The sequence below is a fragment of the Thamnophis sirtalis genome, unplaced genomic scaffold (assembly GCF_051295495.1).
Source record: "Thamnophis sirtalis isolate CommonGarterSnake01/CBP01778 unplaced genomic scaffold, rThaSir2_p1.2 scaffold_4, whole genome shotgun sequence".
NCBI lineage: Eukaryota > Metazoa > Chordata > Lepidosauria > Squamata > Natricidae > Thamnophis > Thamnophis sirtalis.
This window is the reverse complement of record NW_028261384.1, coordinates 10,843,015-10,861,617: the sequence shown is the minus strand read 5'-3', so window position 1 is coordinate 10,861,617 and position 18,603 is coordinate 10,843,015. Positions and strand designations below refer to the sequence as shown.

The 18,603-nt window shown below is 40.1% G+C and overlaps 1 protein-coding gene across 5 annotated transcripts in view; it reads right to left on the bottom strand.

The window, feature by feature from the left end:
* The window catches only part of DPP6 (dipeptidyl peptidase like 6), a 637,674-nt gene that overhangs the window by 176,023 nt on the left and 443,048 nt on the right, over window positions 1-18,603 (bottom strand). For all 5 annotated transcript variants that reach the window (XM_087712475.1, XM_087712477.1, XM_087712474.1 and 2 more), the window contains exons 2-3: window positions 12,168-12,282; window positions 7,263-7,361 (exon numbers count right to left, since the gene is read on the bottom strand). In XM_087712475.1, the coding sequence (XP_087568601.1) occupies window positions 7,263-7,361; window positions 12,168-12,282 (214 nt within the window). The remainder of the gene's footprint in view (window positions 1-7,262; window positions 7,362-12,167; window positions 12,283-18,603) is intronic.

Here is an 18,603-nt window from a genome sequence, read left to right as displayed (position 1 = left end):
AATAAAGCTTCAGCGATTTTATTTTTTTAAAAAAATTCAGTAAGGCTCTGTTACATAAAGAAATGCAGGATAACTTACCTTAAGTACTATGGGGAAAAAAATATAGGAACATATAAATTGGTCTGCATGTATGCACACACCAACAAATGCCAGTTTGCAAACTTGCCATCTTGTCATGGTTATAGCCACTTACAAGCCAGGAAAAGCACAGGGATCTTGGCTTATGGGATTCTTGCCAGCTAGAATGGAACAGTGCAACGTAAGAGCTTCTATCCAATTACTTCTCCTAAGGATTTCTTCCCCTTTCAACTAGAATTTTCCTTCTCAACTTTTTTGGATTTCTCCCCCCCCCCCACCACTAACTTAGACCCTGTTCATTTTTCACCTTGGAGCCCCCTATGTAATTTAAAAAGTTCCCTAATATAACTCTTGGATTTTTTAAAAATAGTTATCTATCATAAGTTCAAGACAAATGCTGTACCATTTATCCATGGAATACTTTGGTCTTCTGTAATTAGTAAGCACTGAGAAGAGGTGAGTTGTTAGATCATAACCTCATAGTCTCAAAGGTGCTTTTTAAAAAAAGGCATAACCTGATAGTTTCAAAGGTGCATTTTCAAACTGGAAGAAAATGTTTTGCTTCTCATCCAAGAAGCTTTATCAGTTCTGGGTGGATGGTGGGGGTGATGGAAAGATGTTGAGACTCTAGAAAGTGCAGAGAAGAGCAACAAAGATGATTAGGGGACTGGAGGCTAAAACATACGAAGAACAGTTGCAGGAACTGAGTATGTCTAATTTAATGAAAAGAAGGACTAGGGGAGACATGATAACAGTGTTCCAATATCTCAGGGGTTGCCACAACGAAGAGGGACTCAAGGTATTCTCCAAAGCACCTGAGGGTGGAAGCAATGGGTGGAAACTGATCAAGGAGAGAAGCAACTTAGAACTAATGAGTAATTTAATCAGTTGAACAAACTTGCCTCCAGAAGTTGTGAGCGCTCCAAGTTCTGGAGGCAAGTTTTTAAGAAGATGTTAGATAACCATTTGTCTGAAGTGGTGTAGGGTAAGCAAGACTAGCCTAAGCAAGATCTCCAGGGTCTCTTCCAACTTTGTTATTCTACTCTATTCTATTCTATTAGTTCTGACAGAAGCTAAATGTTTTCTTGTTCTTCCTGAAGGAAAAAAAAAAACACAATCCAGTTCCTTTTGAAAAAGCATGTTTGAGACAACTATGACTTGGATGATTGAGAATCTCCACATACATAACGTGATAGGTTTTTCTCCTTAATTAATTAAAAATCTGTAAAAGAAAATGTCACTAACCCACAACCAAAAGCCCAGAAATATTTTAGACAGTTACCTACATAGGACTGTGGATTTTATGAGCATAGTCTCAATCTGACTTCTTATTTTATAGCCAGATGCAAAGATTCACCCACACATATTGGCAAGGACAGTAGCTTTTCTGTTTTGAAAAATGGAGATATTCAATGCTTCAGCCACTTATGGTCTACCCTCTTCCCTTTAAATGTATATAAACACAATTAACTGATCTTTCAGAACTCAATCCATCTGTATTTAAGGGAATACCATTATGGTACTTTTTAAATCAGTGATGGGCAACCTTTTTGGCGTGGTGTGTCAAAAATCGGCAAAAAATCGACCATAACTCGCGTTGTGTGTCACTTCAACAAAAACATAATTTTGCGCAATTTATAGTTTATACTACAAAAATGTATAATTGCAATATATAATTGTATTTAATAAACCAAAAACAAATTATTTAACATACCTACTTAGTAACTTCTTTGTTCATCAGTCGATTTCGTATGTTGCCCTTGATATTATTGAACTTGTTTGGGGTGCCGTGAACCAGGGCTGTGGAGTCGGCTGCTTCCAGCTCCACGTCCTCATCAACATGCCGCTCCAGCCCGCCCCTGCTATGAATATTCCTAGTGACGCGAGGGCGAAGAATATGAATATTCATAGCGGGGGCGGGCCGGAGTGGCATGTTGATGAGGACGTGGAGCTGGAAGCAGCAGACTCCACAGCCCTGCCATGAACTGAGATAAGTGTGGTGCGGTCGTAACCGACAGTCCCAGGAGTAGACTCTCTGTGCCGGCCTGACTGGAGAGAGGCGCGCACTGTTCCCGCGCTCCTCTCCTGCGGGTCCTCCCTCGCCGCGCTGATGACGTGTGTGTGCACGGCACGCATGTCTTACCAGCAGCCCCTGCGCTCAGAAAGGGGCGGCGGCGATACAGTAAGTGAGTGTGGGCGGGGGAGATCACACGTCCCCCCCCGTTCCTCCAGCACAGATTCTTTTATCCTCGGCGGCCGTGCAGGAGCCGAGGATGAATCGCATGAAATCCTGTGCGTGTCACCCCAAATGGCTACGCGTGTCAGCACTGACACGCGTGTCATAGGTTCGCCATCACTGTTTTAAATATTATTTTCTTGAGTTCTCAAATAAGACTTCAAATCATAAATTCAGTGCTCACTTTAATGGATTCTCGTACTGATGTCCATTAACAAGGTTATCATGTAATGGATACACCAAAATTAATAAAAACAAAAGTGGTTTATAATAGTCCCTATCAAAATGGCGCACCATATTGCATTCCCAACTCTAAACTGCTTTGCTGATGACCTTAAAAGTCATCATTCTGTTTTGCTGTTTACCCGGCTGTAAAATGAGTATAATAACCACATTTGTCAGCCCCACAGGGGTTATGCAAGTCTTAATTAAGGCTACAGAATTGTTCTGATGACCTCGGATGAACATGGTGGCATTTAATTTCTTTCTTTCGGCAAGATACCCATCTCTGTAATGCAAGATTCACAGACTGGAAAGAATGCTAAGTTATACAACTTCTGAGCTTTTATACCAAAAATAACTGAGAATCGAACACATCCTAATAGAAAGCAGCAGCAAAAGGCTAAGTCATTTGGCGCCGAAGCTGTCTGACATTTATGTTACAGCTCATCCAATGACAGCTCACTATAGATCTTTTTCAGTGCCAGATCAACCTTCAGTCTTTTCAACCTGTTAATGAGACACCCAGCTCGATTCTTTTCAGCCAAAAACAAGAATAAAAAACATACATCATATTCTTTACCTCTAGCATGCCTTAATGAAAAGGAAGCATTTGAGACAGAAACCAAGATGACAGAAGGAATAGATAGAACCGAGTATTTATCCATAGTCTCTTGAGTTTTGGTTCATAGCTTATAAAGATGTTTTCCTTCGCAAAAATAAAAAGGAACTATATTTGCTATTTTCCTTTCCATTGCTATGGAGGCTCCAATTTCCTACTCTTCCTGAAAGTAACCCCCTTACAGGCCCCATAGGCTTAAATTGATAGGGAGCTGTCCAATAGGAGGGGTGCTGAACAAAGAAAATGTTAAACCAGTATCAAGCGTAGGCATCAACCGAGAATCTTTGTAGACGTTCTGGCAATTCCATTCTTACCAGAGTCTTGATCCAGTTTGTATGTGGACATTTATTTGCATTTCTGGCAGCCGTGTGTGCCAGAAGATCCAAGGCTTTAATTTATATATTCATTAGATTTTTATCCTGCCTTTATATTTTTTTGGATTCTTTTCCTGCCTTTATTACTTATAAAAAAACCCAACATGACGAACGTACATAATACACCATTTCCTATTTTCCCCACAACAACCACCTATGAGGTGAGTTGGGCTGAGAGAGAGAGTGACAGGCCCAAGGTCACCGAATTGGTTTTCCTACCTCTGAGCCTCAAGGTTTTTAGGCCAGCACCTTTACCACAACTGGCTCTAGTTCTCTCTACTTCCACAGTCTCAAAGATGTACCATTCCCTCAAATTTAGACTAAAATAAGAGAGTTGGAAGAGACCTTGGAGGTCTTCTAGTCCAACCCCCTGCTCAGACAGAAAACCCTACACCACTTCAGACCAATGGTTATCCAACTTCATCTTAAAAACTTCCAGTGTTGGAGCATTCACAACTTCTGGAGGCAAGCTCTTCCACTAATTAATTGTTCTAACCATCAGGAAATTTCTCCTTAGTTCTAGGTTGCTTCTCTCCTTGATTAGTTTCCCCCCATTGCTTCTTGTTCTACCCTGAGGTGCCTTGGAGAATAGCTTGACTCCCTCTCCTTTGTGGCAACCCCTCAAATATTGGAACACTATCATGTCTCCCCAGGTCCTTCTTTTCATTAAACTAGACATACCCAGTTCCTGCAACCATTCTTCATATGTTTTAGTCTCCAGTCCTCTAATCCTATTTCTTGCTCTTCTCTGCATTCTTTCTAGAGTCTCCACATCTTTTTTACATCGTGGAGAACCAAAACTGAATTTAGTATTCCAAGTGTGGCCTTACCAAGGCTTTATAAAGTGGTATTATATCTACTTCTATTCACTTTTGCATGATCAAGACCAGTGGCAGCATCCCTAATTCTTTAAGGAAAATTCATCTACTTCTGGAGGGGTCCTGACAGGCAGGGACTATAATGGGGAATGATGAAAAGAAAAGTAATTTGGTGAAGCCTTTTGAGAAGAAATATAGTTGGTAGATCCAGGAACCTTCTCATTGCCTGGTCATTTTAAACTATTCATTATTGCACCCCAGATCTTGGATAGTTACATGGTAATCTACACACCACACAATTTGGTCCCAAAATAACCCAAAACCTCAATACACTAAAAGAGATTGTGTCAGGCCTGCAGCCATTTTTTGGGGGGGTCTTTGGCCTGCCACACTTCCTATTATTATGGTATGCATTTTCTATTGGGGGAAAATGGGAGGTAGGAGTGAGATGCGATGTAGCCATAACAAAATCCTTTCTAGAAAGCCAAGGTCATCCTTTGTCTCTGCACCTCTGCACCTGACCGGAACTGGATGGGTGGACCTGCCAGCATGGCAGTGGGAGATTGGATTTGTGAATGTGACGGCAAGATCTTCAACTTTCAACTGGGTGGGGGAAACTGGGAAGCTTTCAGATTCGGGTTTTCCCAGATGTGCCAACATGGCTCTCTTAATAAATTGGAATTTTGAGCAACACTTTGCCTTGGACTCTGATTTACTTTTGGATGCTATTTGGAACCCTGACATTTTGATGTGAAATCCCTGCACTTACTTGTCCATGGGATTTAAATATAAATAAACACAGATGCATGATGGACCTTCTAGTTGCTGTCTGTTGAAGTGAGGTCATGAAGTTTGCAGTCACCCAGGTACTGCTTCAAGTAATTTCCATACTCTGTCTAAGAAGAATACCTGACTGTCCACTATAAGAATAGATCTAGCTATTTCAAGGATAGTATCTTTGTACTGAATTAATTGCGCTCTACAGATAGTCCTCGACTTACATGCATTTATTTAGTGACATTCAAAGCGACAACAGCACTGAAAAAAGTGACTTATGACCGGTCCTCACACTTACAACCTTTGCCACATCCCCGTGATCATGTGATGAAAATTCTGATTGGCAACTGACATATATTTATTTGCAGTGCCCAGCAAAGATTTATGCCAAAGTCATTGGGGAAGCCAGAACCAATTAACAACTGTAGTGATTCACTTAACAACTTTGGCAAAAGGTCATAAAATGAAGCAAAACTTATTTAACAACTGCCTTGCTTAGCCACAGAAATTTTCATTTGTGGTCATAAGTTGAGGACTATCTGTGTACATATCCCTGTGGTGACGGGAACATCTGCTCACACTCCTCAGGCTTTATTCTAAAATTGTAAGAGAGCAGCTGGTTTTAACAGTGCTTTCATTCTGCCTCATCTTGAGCCTTTACCGCTAAATAAACATTAAGCAATAGAATATATGAGTAACAAGATGTTACACTCCTAAGTGGAGAATATATCGGTGAAATTAAAAACATTTGGCACGCTTCTGATCTCAAGATTTTACAGCCATTTAGAAAAACAGGAATCAAATGTTCTATTCAGGCATCCCTTGGTGTTGATATGATGGGAGGCAGATTTTTTGTGCTGAATTATGTTTTTGTTAGGGATTTGAACAGTGCAGGATTAACTCATGGAAAACATGGCGGGCCAGAGAGGGCTGGATTTTTTGTTATGTTGGGTACAGAAACCTAGAATCTCAAGTCAGAGCAGATCTACAGACATGGAAGACAAAACTCAGAACGATGTCATCAAAGGGGAGAGGAGGGAGGGGAAAGGAGGAGGAGAAGGAAGAGGGAGGGGGAGGGAGGAGGAGAAAGAGGAGGAAGAGGGAGGAGAAGGGGCAGGTCCTTGTGCTGTCGATTCTCTCATGGGTGAGCTGCGGACAGTTGCACAGTGCAATAAAAATGTTCTGCACATTCAGAGAAAAACAAGATGGAGAACTAATTTGTTGATGGCCGCCAAACCACTACCGGTTCGGCTGAACTGGTCTGAACCAGTAGGAGCCCACCACTGGGGAGGAGATACTTTATTCCAAATATGTCTCTCATTCTGTCTCAGTTTATCCACTTTGTGTCTCCTTTCTTCTTGTAAGGAATTCTGGGTACTTTTCTTGTTTTATCTCCACAACTATCTGTCCAGCAGCTCAAGACCCAAAGCAACTCCACCCACAAATCAAAAGCAGCTTCTGTATTTCCTAAAATTATTTTCCCTAAAGTATTGTGGGGGGGAATCTTTCTGGCATGCTAACGACCCTTACTTTGGTATGCGTTCCTCTGAGACCTACCCAGATTATAACATTCTTTTTGATAACAGATTAAAACCTTTTTATTTGCTCCGTCATTTTGCAGTTAAACCGAGATAAAAAGCTTTTACACTTCTTAGATTCACTATACCAATGTTTTGTTGTTGTTGTTAGTCGCAAAGTCATGTCCGACCCATCACGACCCCATGGACAACGTTCCTCCAGGCCTTCCTGTTCTCTACCATCCCTGGAGTTGATATTTAGCTTCTACTAATCCATGGAATATTTTCTTTTCAATGTATTACTCTAGAATACTTCCCTTTTTTTTCTTTTTTATGGAGGCGTAACTTATTTTTTGTTTAGAAAAATTAAAGTTTTCTAGTTCGGCTCTTAGCAACATCTTATTTAAAAAGCCCAAAGGGATCCTTGTGCTTCATAATATCGCAAAGCTGTTGCCAGTTGTGGCATCACTGTGCTCAGTGGATAAAAAGATTTGACTCATACAGAATCTCTTTATAAAATTTTGCTCAGCTGAATAATACAATGAAACACTCCAGGCAAGAGAAGTGCTTGAAACAAATGGTGTAGGAATGGTTATTTTTATGCGTGGTTGCAAGACTTACCACTTATCCATTTAGCCTCTGGGTCATGAATTTTGAAATCTTCGCTGAATAGATCTTCCACTGTAATTTTCTTCTTCTGAGACTGGCTATTATCTTCAACTGTAAATCAAGAGGGGGGAAAATATCCATTATGATTAATTTGCAATTTACCTGCCCATTCAACAAATGAGACAAGTTATCCATTTTTCCATCTGAATTAGCAATGTTGGATAGATGGGACATGGGATTTGTTAGAATTCTTTATTGCATTACCATTGACCTAATAAGGAGAGATCTTTTCCATTTGCAACTTGGAATGTATGAAGCACAGCTGGGATAGCACTCATTAGCACAATATGAAAGGCTCAACTAAAACGTCAATGAAAGTGTTTTACCACCAAGCCATCACAAGGCAACTTTGCAACATCCCTTGTGAGACAATGGAGTGAAAATAGGGCAGAATGACTATAAGGAGCATTTGTGACACTGAAAATAAAATCAATAGTTTTGCACCAACTTGTAAAACTATTCTGCTTAAAACACGTGTCATATTTCCACAGGTTGGATCTGAATTAGTCTTAAAGCAATGATAACACAACCCTAGCTCTAGAACTGTGTCAGAATATTCATGAACTGGCAGAAACATGGTAACAAGATAGTCAATGAATAGGCATGGTAACAAGTCAGCCAATGAGGCTTATTTGGAAACAGAAACTTAAGTATGAAGTCTGGGCGTGGCTTTCTTTATTAACCACTGAACTCTGAACTGAAACAATCTCTCCTCTCTACCACGTTGGAAGAATCTGTTGTTGGTATTGTACATTTATTCATGTGTTATTATGTATATAAAGAAGTTAACGGATCCTGCTGAATCAGTTATCTGTGTATGCTTTCTGGATTTGATTTTTGCAACAAACTCTGACAAACTGTTTGGGAGTTGAGTCCTAGAACTGGACTTATTTTCTTGTTGGCTTGAGATGTTTTGCTGCCCATCCCGGCAACTTCCTCGAAGCAAGCACGTTCGTTAGTGGAATCTTGAGTAGGCAAGAGAGCCATTGGAATTACCAACTCCTAAAATTCATAGGGGTATTTCTGCACCAACCTCAGGGTTTCTTCCCCAAAGTGTCTTGCAATATGTCAACGAAAATTCTCAGTCACTCAGGTAGAATTGTATTTTTAGAGCCCAGAATATCCAGATATCCTTCAGAAGAGACACTTCTCTGATTCATTGAACTATTAGAAGCAGAATGCACAGAACAATCAGATTTTCAAGTTTCGGTTTTATAGGCAATCTCAATTTTAGTCTTCCTGTGGAGTTGATTTCTTGTCTGGTTTACCTGGTAGGCTGACAATATCACTGACATTAAAGCACCTAATTATTCCAGTGTAGGTAGACCTCCTATGTTGGAGCTCCAGTGTAGGTAGACCTCGCTTAAGGATTGCCTCCTTTAATAACCAAAGTTAGGACCACACTGCTAAAGAAACTTGTTTTTGTATTTACGACCGCCATAGTAACTCTGTGGTCATATATCAACATTTGGTTGTTTCACAGCCTGTGGCCATTTATGACCACGCCATGATTCTATGGTCACTGAACAACATTTGTGTGCTTCTCATTTAGCTTTTGACAAGCAGAGTCATTGGAGAAGCTGGTAGTAACATCATAAGCGGCAGTCATATGAGGTCTTGGTTAATGACCATGGCAAAAGTGAGAACATTAAGTGTCATGGTGTCATGATGTTTCCCTTAGTGATAGTTGTTGTTGTTAGTTGCGAAGTCGTGTCCCACCCATCGCTACCCCATGGACAACTTTCCTCCAGAGCCAAGGTGGCGCAGTGGTTAAATGCAGCACTGCAGGCTACTGCTAGATCAGCAGTTCAGCGGTTCAAATCTCACCGGCTCAGGGTTGACTCAGCCTTCCATCCTTCCGAGGTGGGTGAAATGAGGACCCAGATTGTTGGGGGCAATATGCTGACTCTCTGTAAACCGCTTAGAGAGGCCTGAAAGGCCTATGAAGCGGTATATAAGTCTACTGCTATTGCTATTGCTATATTGCTATTGCTCTGGAGTCCATTTAAGTTCACACCGACTGCTTTGGTGACTCCATCCAGCCACCTCACTCTCTGTCATCCCCTTCTTCGTTTGCCCACAATCATTCCCAGCATGAGGCTCTTCTCCAGTGAGTCCTTCCTTCTCATTAGGTGGCCAAAGTATTTGATTATTGATAGTATTGCTTAGCAATGAAATTGTCAGTCTCAATCGTGACCACTAAGTAAGGATACCTGTGTTTGCAGATAATGAAACGTGGGTCCTTGAAATTGTTGTAGAAGATGAAGGCGATGTTAGTCTATCACTTGGTACAAAGGATTTACTGTATGCTTGACCTCACTCTAAGCTTTATGTAAGCCCAATGTAAATACATACTGAAGAAAGAGCCAGCAATAGATCAGACCAGATGTTATGTGTCTCTTCCATGGAAAATTACACCCATCTAGTAGTTACAGCCTATAATATAATTAGAGTAACCTTAAGGGGATGGAGGACAAGCCCCAATCAAGACAATGGTCAGCCAAAGGAAACTTGAGACTTACCTTCCATACGATACAATTTAATGAGGTAGTGGATCATCCGGAAAAAAAATCTACAGGTTCCTATATGCTGGTCAATAATTCATTTGTTGCTTGCCCTGTCAACTGTGGCCAATGAGCCAAGAGATTAGTGTAGAGATGGTGCTGCCTCATAGGACAGGTGTACAAAAATCTCTTGGTGCTATGATGTCACGCCTTCATGGGCATAGCCCATTTGTAACTCCTCTGATACCACACCTTCATTTGCATAGGTGCAAAAAAAAAAACACCAACCCAAACCCTTGTGATGCTGTGATATATTTTGCACAGCCTTTTCATTCTTTGCTGTGACATCCTGCTTTGATTTGCATAGTCCTTCCATTCCCTTTGATTAGTGTGTGGCAATGGTTCTTAGAACTAAAAACCTTAGCGTGTAGTACAAACGGAAGTTTGTGTGCCTGTTAATGAAATGAAGCCGGCTTCATGGCTGAATCTTAAGTGGCTGGAGTACTTTGGGACTGCTGAAGTGAAAAGCCGTTTTCCTCTCCATTAATTGGCTCAAAGGAAACTGTTTATGGCATCTTTAAATAGGGATGCGTGTGGCCTGCATAACAAGTAAAAGTATAAATAATGGAAAAGATGCCCGGCGGCACAACTCTCCTTTAATCATTTGATACAAAAACCTGGTTTTTAAATATTTTGATTTTGGAAATGCTCCCCATTAATGTCAGTGAAGTCCCAGGCATGGAAGTGCATTAAGGGTTGAGCGTTACTTCTAATATTGTCCTTCAGATTGAGGAGAGACCAGTAACTGAATCATTTAAGGCAGGGGTGTCAAACTTGACTTCATTGGTGGGCAGCTGGTTGTGTTTGACCTATCGTAAGCCGTTGTTTTGGCAATACAACTGAATATATAGGTAATCCTTGGTTTACAATTAATCTTTAATGACTGTTGGGACTTATAAAAAGTCTCAAAAATAGGGCTTTATGGCCTGCAATGCACTTTCAGCCAACATAAGCTGCCCAGATCACTTATGATGAGATGGGTAGAAAATATATCTAATAAATAAATAAGGTATCCCCCTGCATGTATGTATTAGTCATTCCTGACTCTAGGGGGGGCGGTGCTCATCTGTGTTTCTAAACAGAAGAGCCAGCACTGTCCAAAAACTTCTCTGTGGTCATGTGACCAGCATGACTAAATGCCGAAGGTGCACGGAGCACTGTCACCTTCCCAATAGGAAAGGTGGTTCCTATTTTCCTACTTGCATTTTCACATGCTTTTGAACGGCTAGGTTGGAAGAAGCTGGGACAAGTAATGGGAGCTCACTCCGTTACGCGGTGCTAGGGATTCGAACCACTGAACTGCCAACCTCTCTGATCAACAAGCTCAGCGTCTTAGCCCCTGAGCCACCGCTTCCCTATTAAATAATAAATAAATACATAAAAGTTTAATAAATAAATAAAACTTAATAAATAAATGTAATAAACACGTAAAAATTGTGTTACCCTCCTGTAGTTACAGGATTGCATTTCAACTTGGCAAGTGGCTCACATTTATAGTTGGTTGCAATGCCTTGTAGCCAAATGAACACAATTTGTAATGTTTTTTTTACCAGTTTCTGGCAAAAAGAACCCCACCCATTCAAAGAATGGATCAGTTTAATGACTGTGTTATTTGCTAAGTGACCACTGCAAAAACTATTTTTGAAATTGGGGCTGGTCATATATGTGTGTCTTGACTCATGAACCCATTTGTGGTTATAAGGACCTAATTGTGGTTATAAGTGGAGAATTACCGTGTTTCCACAAAATAAGACTGGGTCTTATATTAATTTTTGCTCCAAAAGATGCATTAGGCCTTATTTTCTGGTTAAGTCTTATTTTGGGAAAAATACGGTACTAAATGCATCCATCTGAATGACAGTCTTAACTGGGGCTTATTTTGGGGGTAGGGCTTATATTACGAGCATCCTGAAAAATCATGCTAGGGATTGTTTTCCAGTTGGGTCTTAATTTTGGGGAAACAGGGTACCTCCGTGGGAAGATCAGTTGCTATCTCATTTGAGCAGCTCTTTTCATGCAGGATAAGGATACCTATGGTTCTTTGATATATGCACGTATACTTTTGATATTATTATTTTTTAAGAAAACCCAAATCCAACCTTTTATTGAAGATTATTAGGACTCAAAAGGACAGGGCTTAGAGATTATCATTGTAGGACTGATCTCTCAGCCCAGCAGAATAAAATCAGGCCTCTGCCTTTTTAAAATGCCTTTGGGAAGATTCTGAAATTAGAACAACAACAACAACAACAACAACAACAGCAGCAACAAAGGCTATAGATTATATAAATACCTGGTGTCAGCAGGATAACAGAAGTGACAATCAAGGAGCAGATCACCAGAATCACAAGTAGAGCAATTGCAATTCCTTTCCAGTTCCTTTGCGGAGGATTACTTCCCACCAGCTCCTACAAGCCGCAAAAGGAGAAGAAACGATGAACAAACAGTAAGTGCAACAACCTAAAAATAAGGAGCAATAATAAGGTGAATTATTTTAACAGCCATAACTATTATAGCAGTGGCGGCGCAGTGGTTACAATACAATATTGCAGGCCAACTCTTCTCATTGCCAGGAGTTTGATTCTGACTGGCTCAAGGTTGACTCAGCCTTCCATCCTTCCGAGGTGGGTAAAATGAGACTCATATTATTGGAGAGTCAATAGGCTGACTCTGTAAACCACTTAGAGCAGGGGTAGTCAACCTTTTTATACCTACTGCCCACTTTTGTATCTCTGTTAGTAGTAAAATTTTCTAACCGCCCACCGGTTCCACAGTAATGGTGATTTATAAGGTAGGGAAGTAACTTTACTTTATAAAATTTATAAAGCAGAGTTACAGCAAATCCCTACCGCCCACCATGAAAGCTTGAACACCCACTAGTGGGGAGTAGGGACCAGGTTGACTACCACTGGCTTAGAGAGAGCTGTGAAGCGGTGTATAAGTCTAAGTGCTATTGCTATTGCTATTAAATCATCTATACTTTGAAGAGACACAGTTTCCATAGTCCCATGATAGCAGCAAGGATAATATCCGCAAAATATTGGAAAAACGAGAACACCCCACCAGAAGAGGATATAATTTGGAAAATCTTAGATTGTGCCAAAATAGACATACTGACTCTAAAAATAAAAGATAAAGAGGACACAGAGCATTAATTAATATGGAATAGATTTTACGCAATTTTAGAGACAAGAGGTAGAAATCAGACGAAGAAAAATCATTTCTATGTGTGAATTAATTATTAAGGTGTTTCATAATTATAAATACACCAATACAATCAACTATAGTTGTATAAGTATAGGAGTATAAATAAGTCAATACAAAAAGAAATTCATAGTTATAAATACGCCAATACAATCAATGAGTATAGCTCTATAAGTATAGAAGTATAAATAAGCCAATATAAACAGAAATTTAGATAAAATACTGTTATATTATCGGTGTGTGTGTGTGTGTGTGTGTGTGTGTGTGTGTGTGTGTGTAACACATTTTTGCTGATAAAGAAATTAAGGGAGACTAGTATAGATGTATTTCAAGCTTTTTAGCTCTCATCAGCTAGCCATACCCTTGCTGGGATTCGAACGTGGGCTGCTTACATGTTAGGCAATTGTATTAACCTCTAAGCTACAAGTTCTCCTCCCTTATCAGATGAGCCAGGGGAGTGATTAAGTGTTTTTTCATCTGTCAAAGCACCTGGTGTGCCCAAATATGAGAGGGAGTATACTGAGTGCATGCATGCCCACGCGCGCGCGCACACACACACACATATGTTTCTGTAAATGATATACCTTGTCAATGGGCTGTATTCAAAATATTTATGAATAAAATAATAAAACTTGGGGGGGGGGAGAGCCCTATGAAGCGGTGTATAAGTCTAAGTGATATTGCTAGTGCTATTGCATCATCTATACTTTGAAGAGACACAGTTTCCAAAAGCTTCTTCAGTAAGGAGGAATATCTTCATCTAAGTTAATTGGCTGGAGTGAACAAATAGCTCTCCACTTATAACCATTCATTTAGTCACATTCAAAGTTACCATAGTGCTGAAAAAAGTGAACAGTTTTCACCTTTGCAGAATTCCCACATGGTCAAAATTCGAGCATTTGGCAACCAGCATGTGTTTACGACTGTGGCACTGTCCCGGGGGGTCTTGTGATTACCATTTGTAACCTTCCCAGCTGGTTTGCAATGAACGACGTCAATTGGGAAACTGTATTGGCTTAAGGACCATGTGAATCACTTAATGACCACAGCGATTCATGTAATGAGCACAGTAAAAATGAATTGTAAAATCAGGCTAGGCACATGGTGGCACTCTTAATTGACTGCATTGCCTAGCAATTGAAATTTTGGCCCCAACTGTACCCATAAGTGAAGGGCTACTTGTAATAGAACATAGCTAAGCCAAAAGAGGATTCTGTAGAGATTCTCAGTCATCCAGGTCATGGTTGTCTTAAAGGTGCTTTTTCAGGTGTCTCTTGAAAAAAGATCTTGGGGACAACCATGACCTGGATGACTGAGAATCTCTACAGACTTTTAGCAATACAATTTGGGATAGACACCCTTGGAATGGTGTGGGAGTAGGAATGGGTTTCCCAGAGGAAAAACTGCACCACTCAGGTGGGTTCCACCACAAAATCGCGGAGGACAAAATCGCGCTCGACGAAAGCGCGCATTTGACGTCATTACAGCGCGACGAAAACATTGCGCTGTGATCGAAAAATGTAAAAATAAAGCAAAAACCTTACCCTAACCTCCCCAAACCTAACCCTAAACCTAACCCTAACCCTTAGCCTAACCCTAAATCTAACCCTAAACGTAACCCTTAACCTAACGCTAAACTTAACGCTAACCCTTAACCTAACGCTAAACGTAACCCTAACGCTCTAAACCTAACCCTAACCCTTAACCTAACCCTAACCCTAAACCTAACCCTTACCTTTATGTGAATCGGCTTGCTTTAATTTTATTTTTATTTCAATTTTTAATTTTTTTCGTCGCGCTGTGATGATGTCAAATGCGCGCTTTCGTCGAGCGCAATTTTGTCCTCCGCGGTTTTGACGGGTCACGCTCAGGTGATCCTGAGAACACAGATAAACCTCCAAGGGCTTCAACCACCCTCTAAAAAGATGCAAATGGGCCAGTTGCCTACAAGGAATATAAATCCTTCCATTCCCCACTGTCCTGTCAGAGCTGAAGAAGCTTCTTGGATGAGAAGTGAAATGTCTTCAAAAGAAAAAAAAAAAAAACAAGAAAGTCCAGTTGCCTCCTGAAAAAGCATCTTTGGGACAAGAAAAGAGGATATCCACCAGTGGTGGGTTTCAAATTATTTTAGAACCTCTTCTGTAGATGTGGCCTGCTTTGTGGGAGTGACTTGCCAGCCATGTGACTTGGCAGGTGTGGCTTGCCAGCCATGTGACCAAGTGGGAGTGGCTTGGCAGTCATGTGACTAGGTGGGAGTAGTCAACTTGTAAAATGTGGTGAAACTCACTTAACAACGCTCTTGCTTAGCAACCAAAATGTTGGCTCAGAAACTCTGGCATTTGAAGCATGCAAGTCTTACAGCTGCCAAGTTACAAGATCCTTGCATCCCTAACCCTTTAGAAAAAAAACCTCAGGGATGTTCAAACTTGACAGCTTTAAGATTTTAAGGTTTAGATATGATTCTTAGAGGTGAACGGAGTGATTGGTGAGCCAGCCAATCAGTGAATGGTGGGCGGGGCAAGCGTGGTGCGGACGAGCGGGGGGAAGGGAGCTGGAACCTGTTCTAAACGGCACAGTAGATTTGTGGAACCTCTTCTATAGAATAGGTTACAACTGGCAGGAACCCACCCCTGATATGCACACACAAAAAAGATCCAAGGAAAGGGAAGGGAAGAAAGAACACAATTATTCCAGAAAGAAGAGATGGAAAAAATAAGTAAAAGACACCTGAATTTGCTTATCCTTCCAAGCAGCAGTCAGTTTGATATATGATTATATATTTGTTTACTGCAGTTTATATGCTGCTCTAAGTCTAACAGGGCACCAGAGAATCCTTCTTCTTGTAGATAACTGTTAGCTCATGTCCAGCTCCTGACAGCCTGTTTATTCCCATGCATAAACAGAGATACAGAGAAGCTATAAATAATGCCAGGGAGTTGGAATAAACAGATAGGTTTGTGCTGATTTATATAAGCTTAGGATCACTTGCAAAGCTCTGACTTCCATTTCAGTTATAGACAACTGTTTTGTCACTTGAATAACTGTAACCATCACCAAAGACTTAAAAAAATTATTTAACAGCTCGTTTATGGAAACTAAATCTATCAGAAGATATGGAATACCAAAATCTAGTGTGCATATCCCTGTCTTTTCATTGCTGAAGAAAAAAAGCATTGCTTTTCTCTTAAGTTTTTCTAGGTATGATCCTATCAATCTATTACTTGTCATTCACAGTAAGGAATTCACAGTAAAGCATTCCCATTCCTGGGAATGTGTAAAACTTCCAAATGGAGTAGATTTAAAAAGCAAATTGAACTAACCCTAATATAACTCTTGCCTTTCATTTGCAGCATAAATATATCAGGAGCTTGTGAAAATCATATTTTAAGTTTGATGTTATTATTCAAAAAGTATGCATCATAAGAAACGTTTGCTGCGGATTTCAAATCTATTATAAAATATAAACCCACATTTTATACTTATCGATAAATTTCGGTTCAGAATGGTAAATTATACAAGCAGAGTGGGCAAGTATCCAGAATATGTTCAGAGAAACAAGTATAACATTTTAAAGCAAATGCAAAACATAAATCAATGTATCTTTTCCCTTCTCTCAAAGATTATATAAAAGAGTCATTTTTTCAGGAAGTATTGATATTTTAGTTCTTTAACAGGTAGTGTGCAAACAACCCAGCATGGCTGCTGCAAATTCTGAGATTTGTAGTATTAAAGTTGCCACAGTTGGCCATCCCTGCTCTAGGCCATTCCCTCTGCTCTCCACAAGAAGCTACTTTCACCAGGATAGCAGGCAAAGGAAACCAGCTTGAACATGATTTATAGATTATCCTGGCACAGGTCCAGAAAAGGTGAAATGATCAGTTCCATATGTGGAAGGCGTAGACATTTTGGTGAGATACTAACAGTACAGTAAGGAGCCCCAGACCACTCCTGAGTGAAGGAGTGGAACATCTGCCAGTTTGAACTGAGGTAATGGAATGTGAAGCAACTGGCAGTCAGAACAGAGTTTTTTTCAAGTGGGGAGGGGAGTAGAACTTCTTAGCATCAGAGTGTGTTAATTACTGTATAAGAAATACTAATGATTTGATGGTCATTTCAAAAAATCCTTTCTTAGCGAGCGCCTAGAAGCGAAGAGGAACATACATGTCAAATTTCAAGTTTATAGGCTTTACGGTTCTGGAGATTTCATGATGAGTGAGTGGTATTTGGCAGATAGATAGATAGATAGATAGATAGATAGATAGATAGATAGATAGATAGATAGATAGATAGATAGATAGATAGATAGATAGAATCCAATTCTGTGTTCTACATTTTAGGAAGCATATTAACAAACTATTGTATGTTCAAGAAGTGTAAGACATCTAGAAGAAAAACAATTCTGATGGTTGTAACCACTGCCACAACCACTGGCATGTGAAAGAATGATATGTAGAATGATCTTCAAGCATGTAAAAGGCCATCATGGAGAAGAGAGGCTGACTTGTTCCAGAAAACAAGAAACGAAACAATATGCTAACATTATAAAGAACGTGATTTTGGTTGAACATTCAAAATAAATTTGTAGTTCCACAAAGGAACAAATTGACGTGGTTGTTCGATAGACATACCTTCAACTAACTCAGCAATGCTTTTCTTCTATTTCTAGCTTGCTACTTCCTTGCCAGCCTCCGCTAATCAATATGGACATATCTGGGGTAGGTTATTACTGTGCAAATACAAGGAAGAGGAATGGCCTTTAACTAACCAATTTAATTACTTACAACCTGAAGAAGGCCAAGCACACGAAAGCAATCTATGGATTCTAGTTTAGAAGAAGCTACCTTATTTAATATTGATGAGACTTTCTTCTAAACGGAACCCAACAAATTAGCTACAGCCATCGCTATTCTTGACCAAATCTTAGCCAGTCTACAGGAGAAGCTGCAGGAGTTTTGGGTAATTACAAAGGATCAAACTTAATTGTCTTTGCAAATAAATCAAAGATGCTTTAAAACTTGGGGCATAGCCTTCTTGTTACCTTTGTGGCTGGTTTCACTTTCTCTTGATTGCATAACCACCTCAGATTAACTATATTAAAATTGGGTACAGGACTGTTCCATTTTTAAGTAGGAATATACATCAACACTTTTATTCTTTGTATTTCCTTGGAAAATATTATTTTAGCCACACGCTCAGCTAATCTACACTAGCTGTCTATCTGTAGGCAACCTATTTCCTGTAATTTGAATATTGAGATGGTTATAACCTAGAGGTTATCTAGTGGTGGTTATAACCTAGAGCTTATAACTAGAGGTATTTTCCTGGGCTCCAAGATCACCGCAGATGGGGACTGCAGCCAAGAAATTAAAAGACTCTTGTTCTTGGGGAGGAAAGCTATGGGAAATCTAAACAGCATACTAAAAAGCAGAGACATCACCCTGCCAACAAAAGTGCATATAGTCAAGTTTTCCCAGTTGCAATGGATAGCTGTGAAGGTTGGACTATAAAGAAGGCTGAGCGCCAAA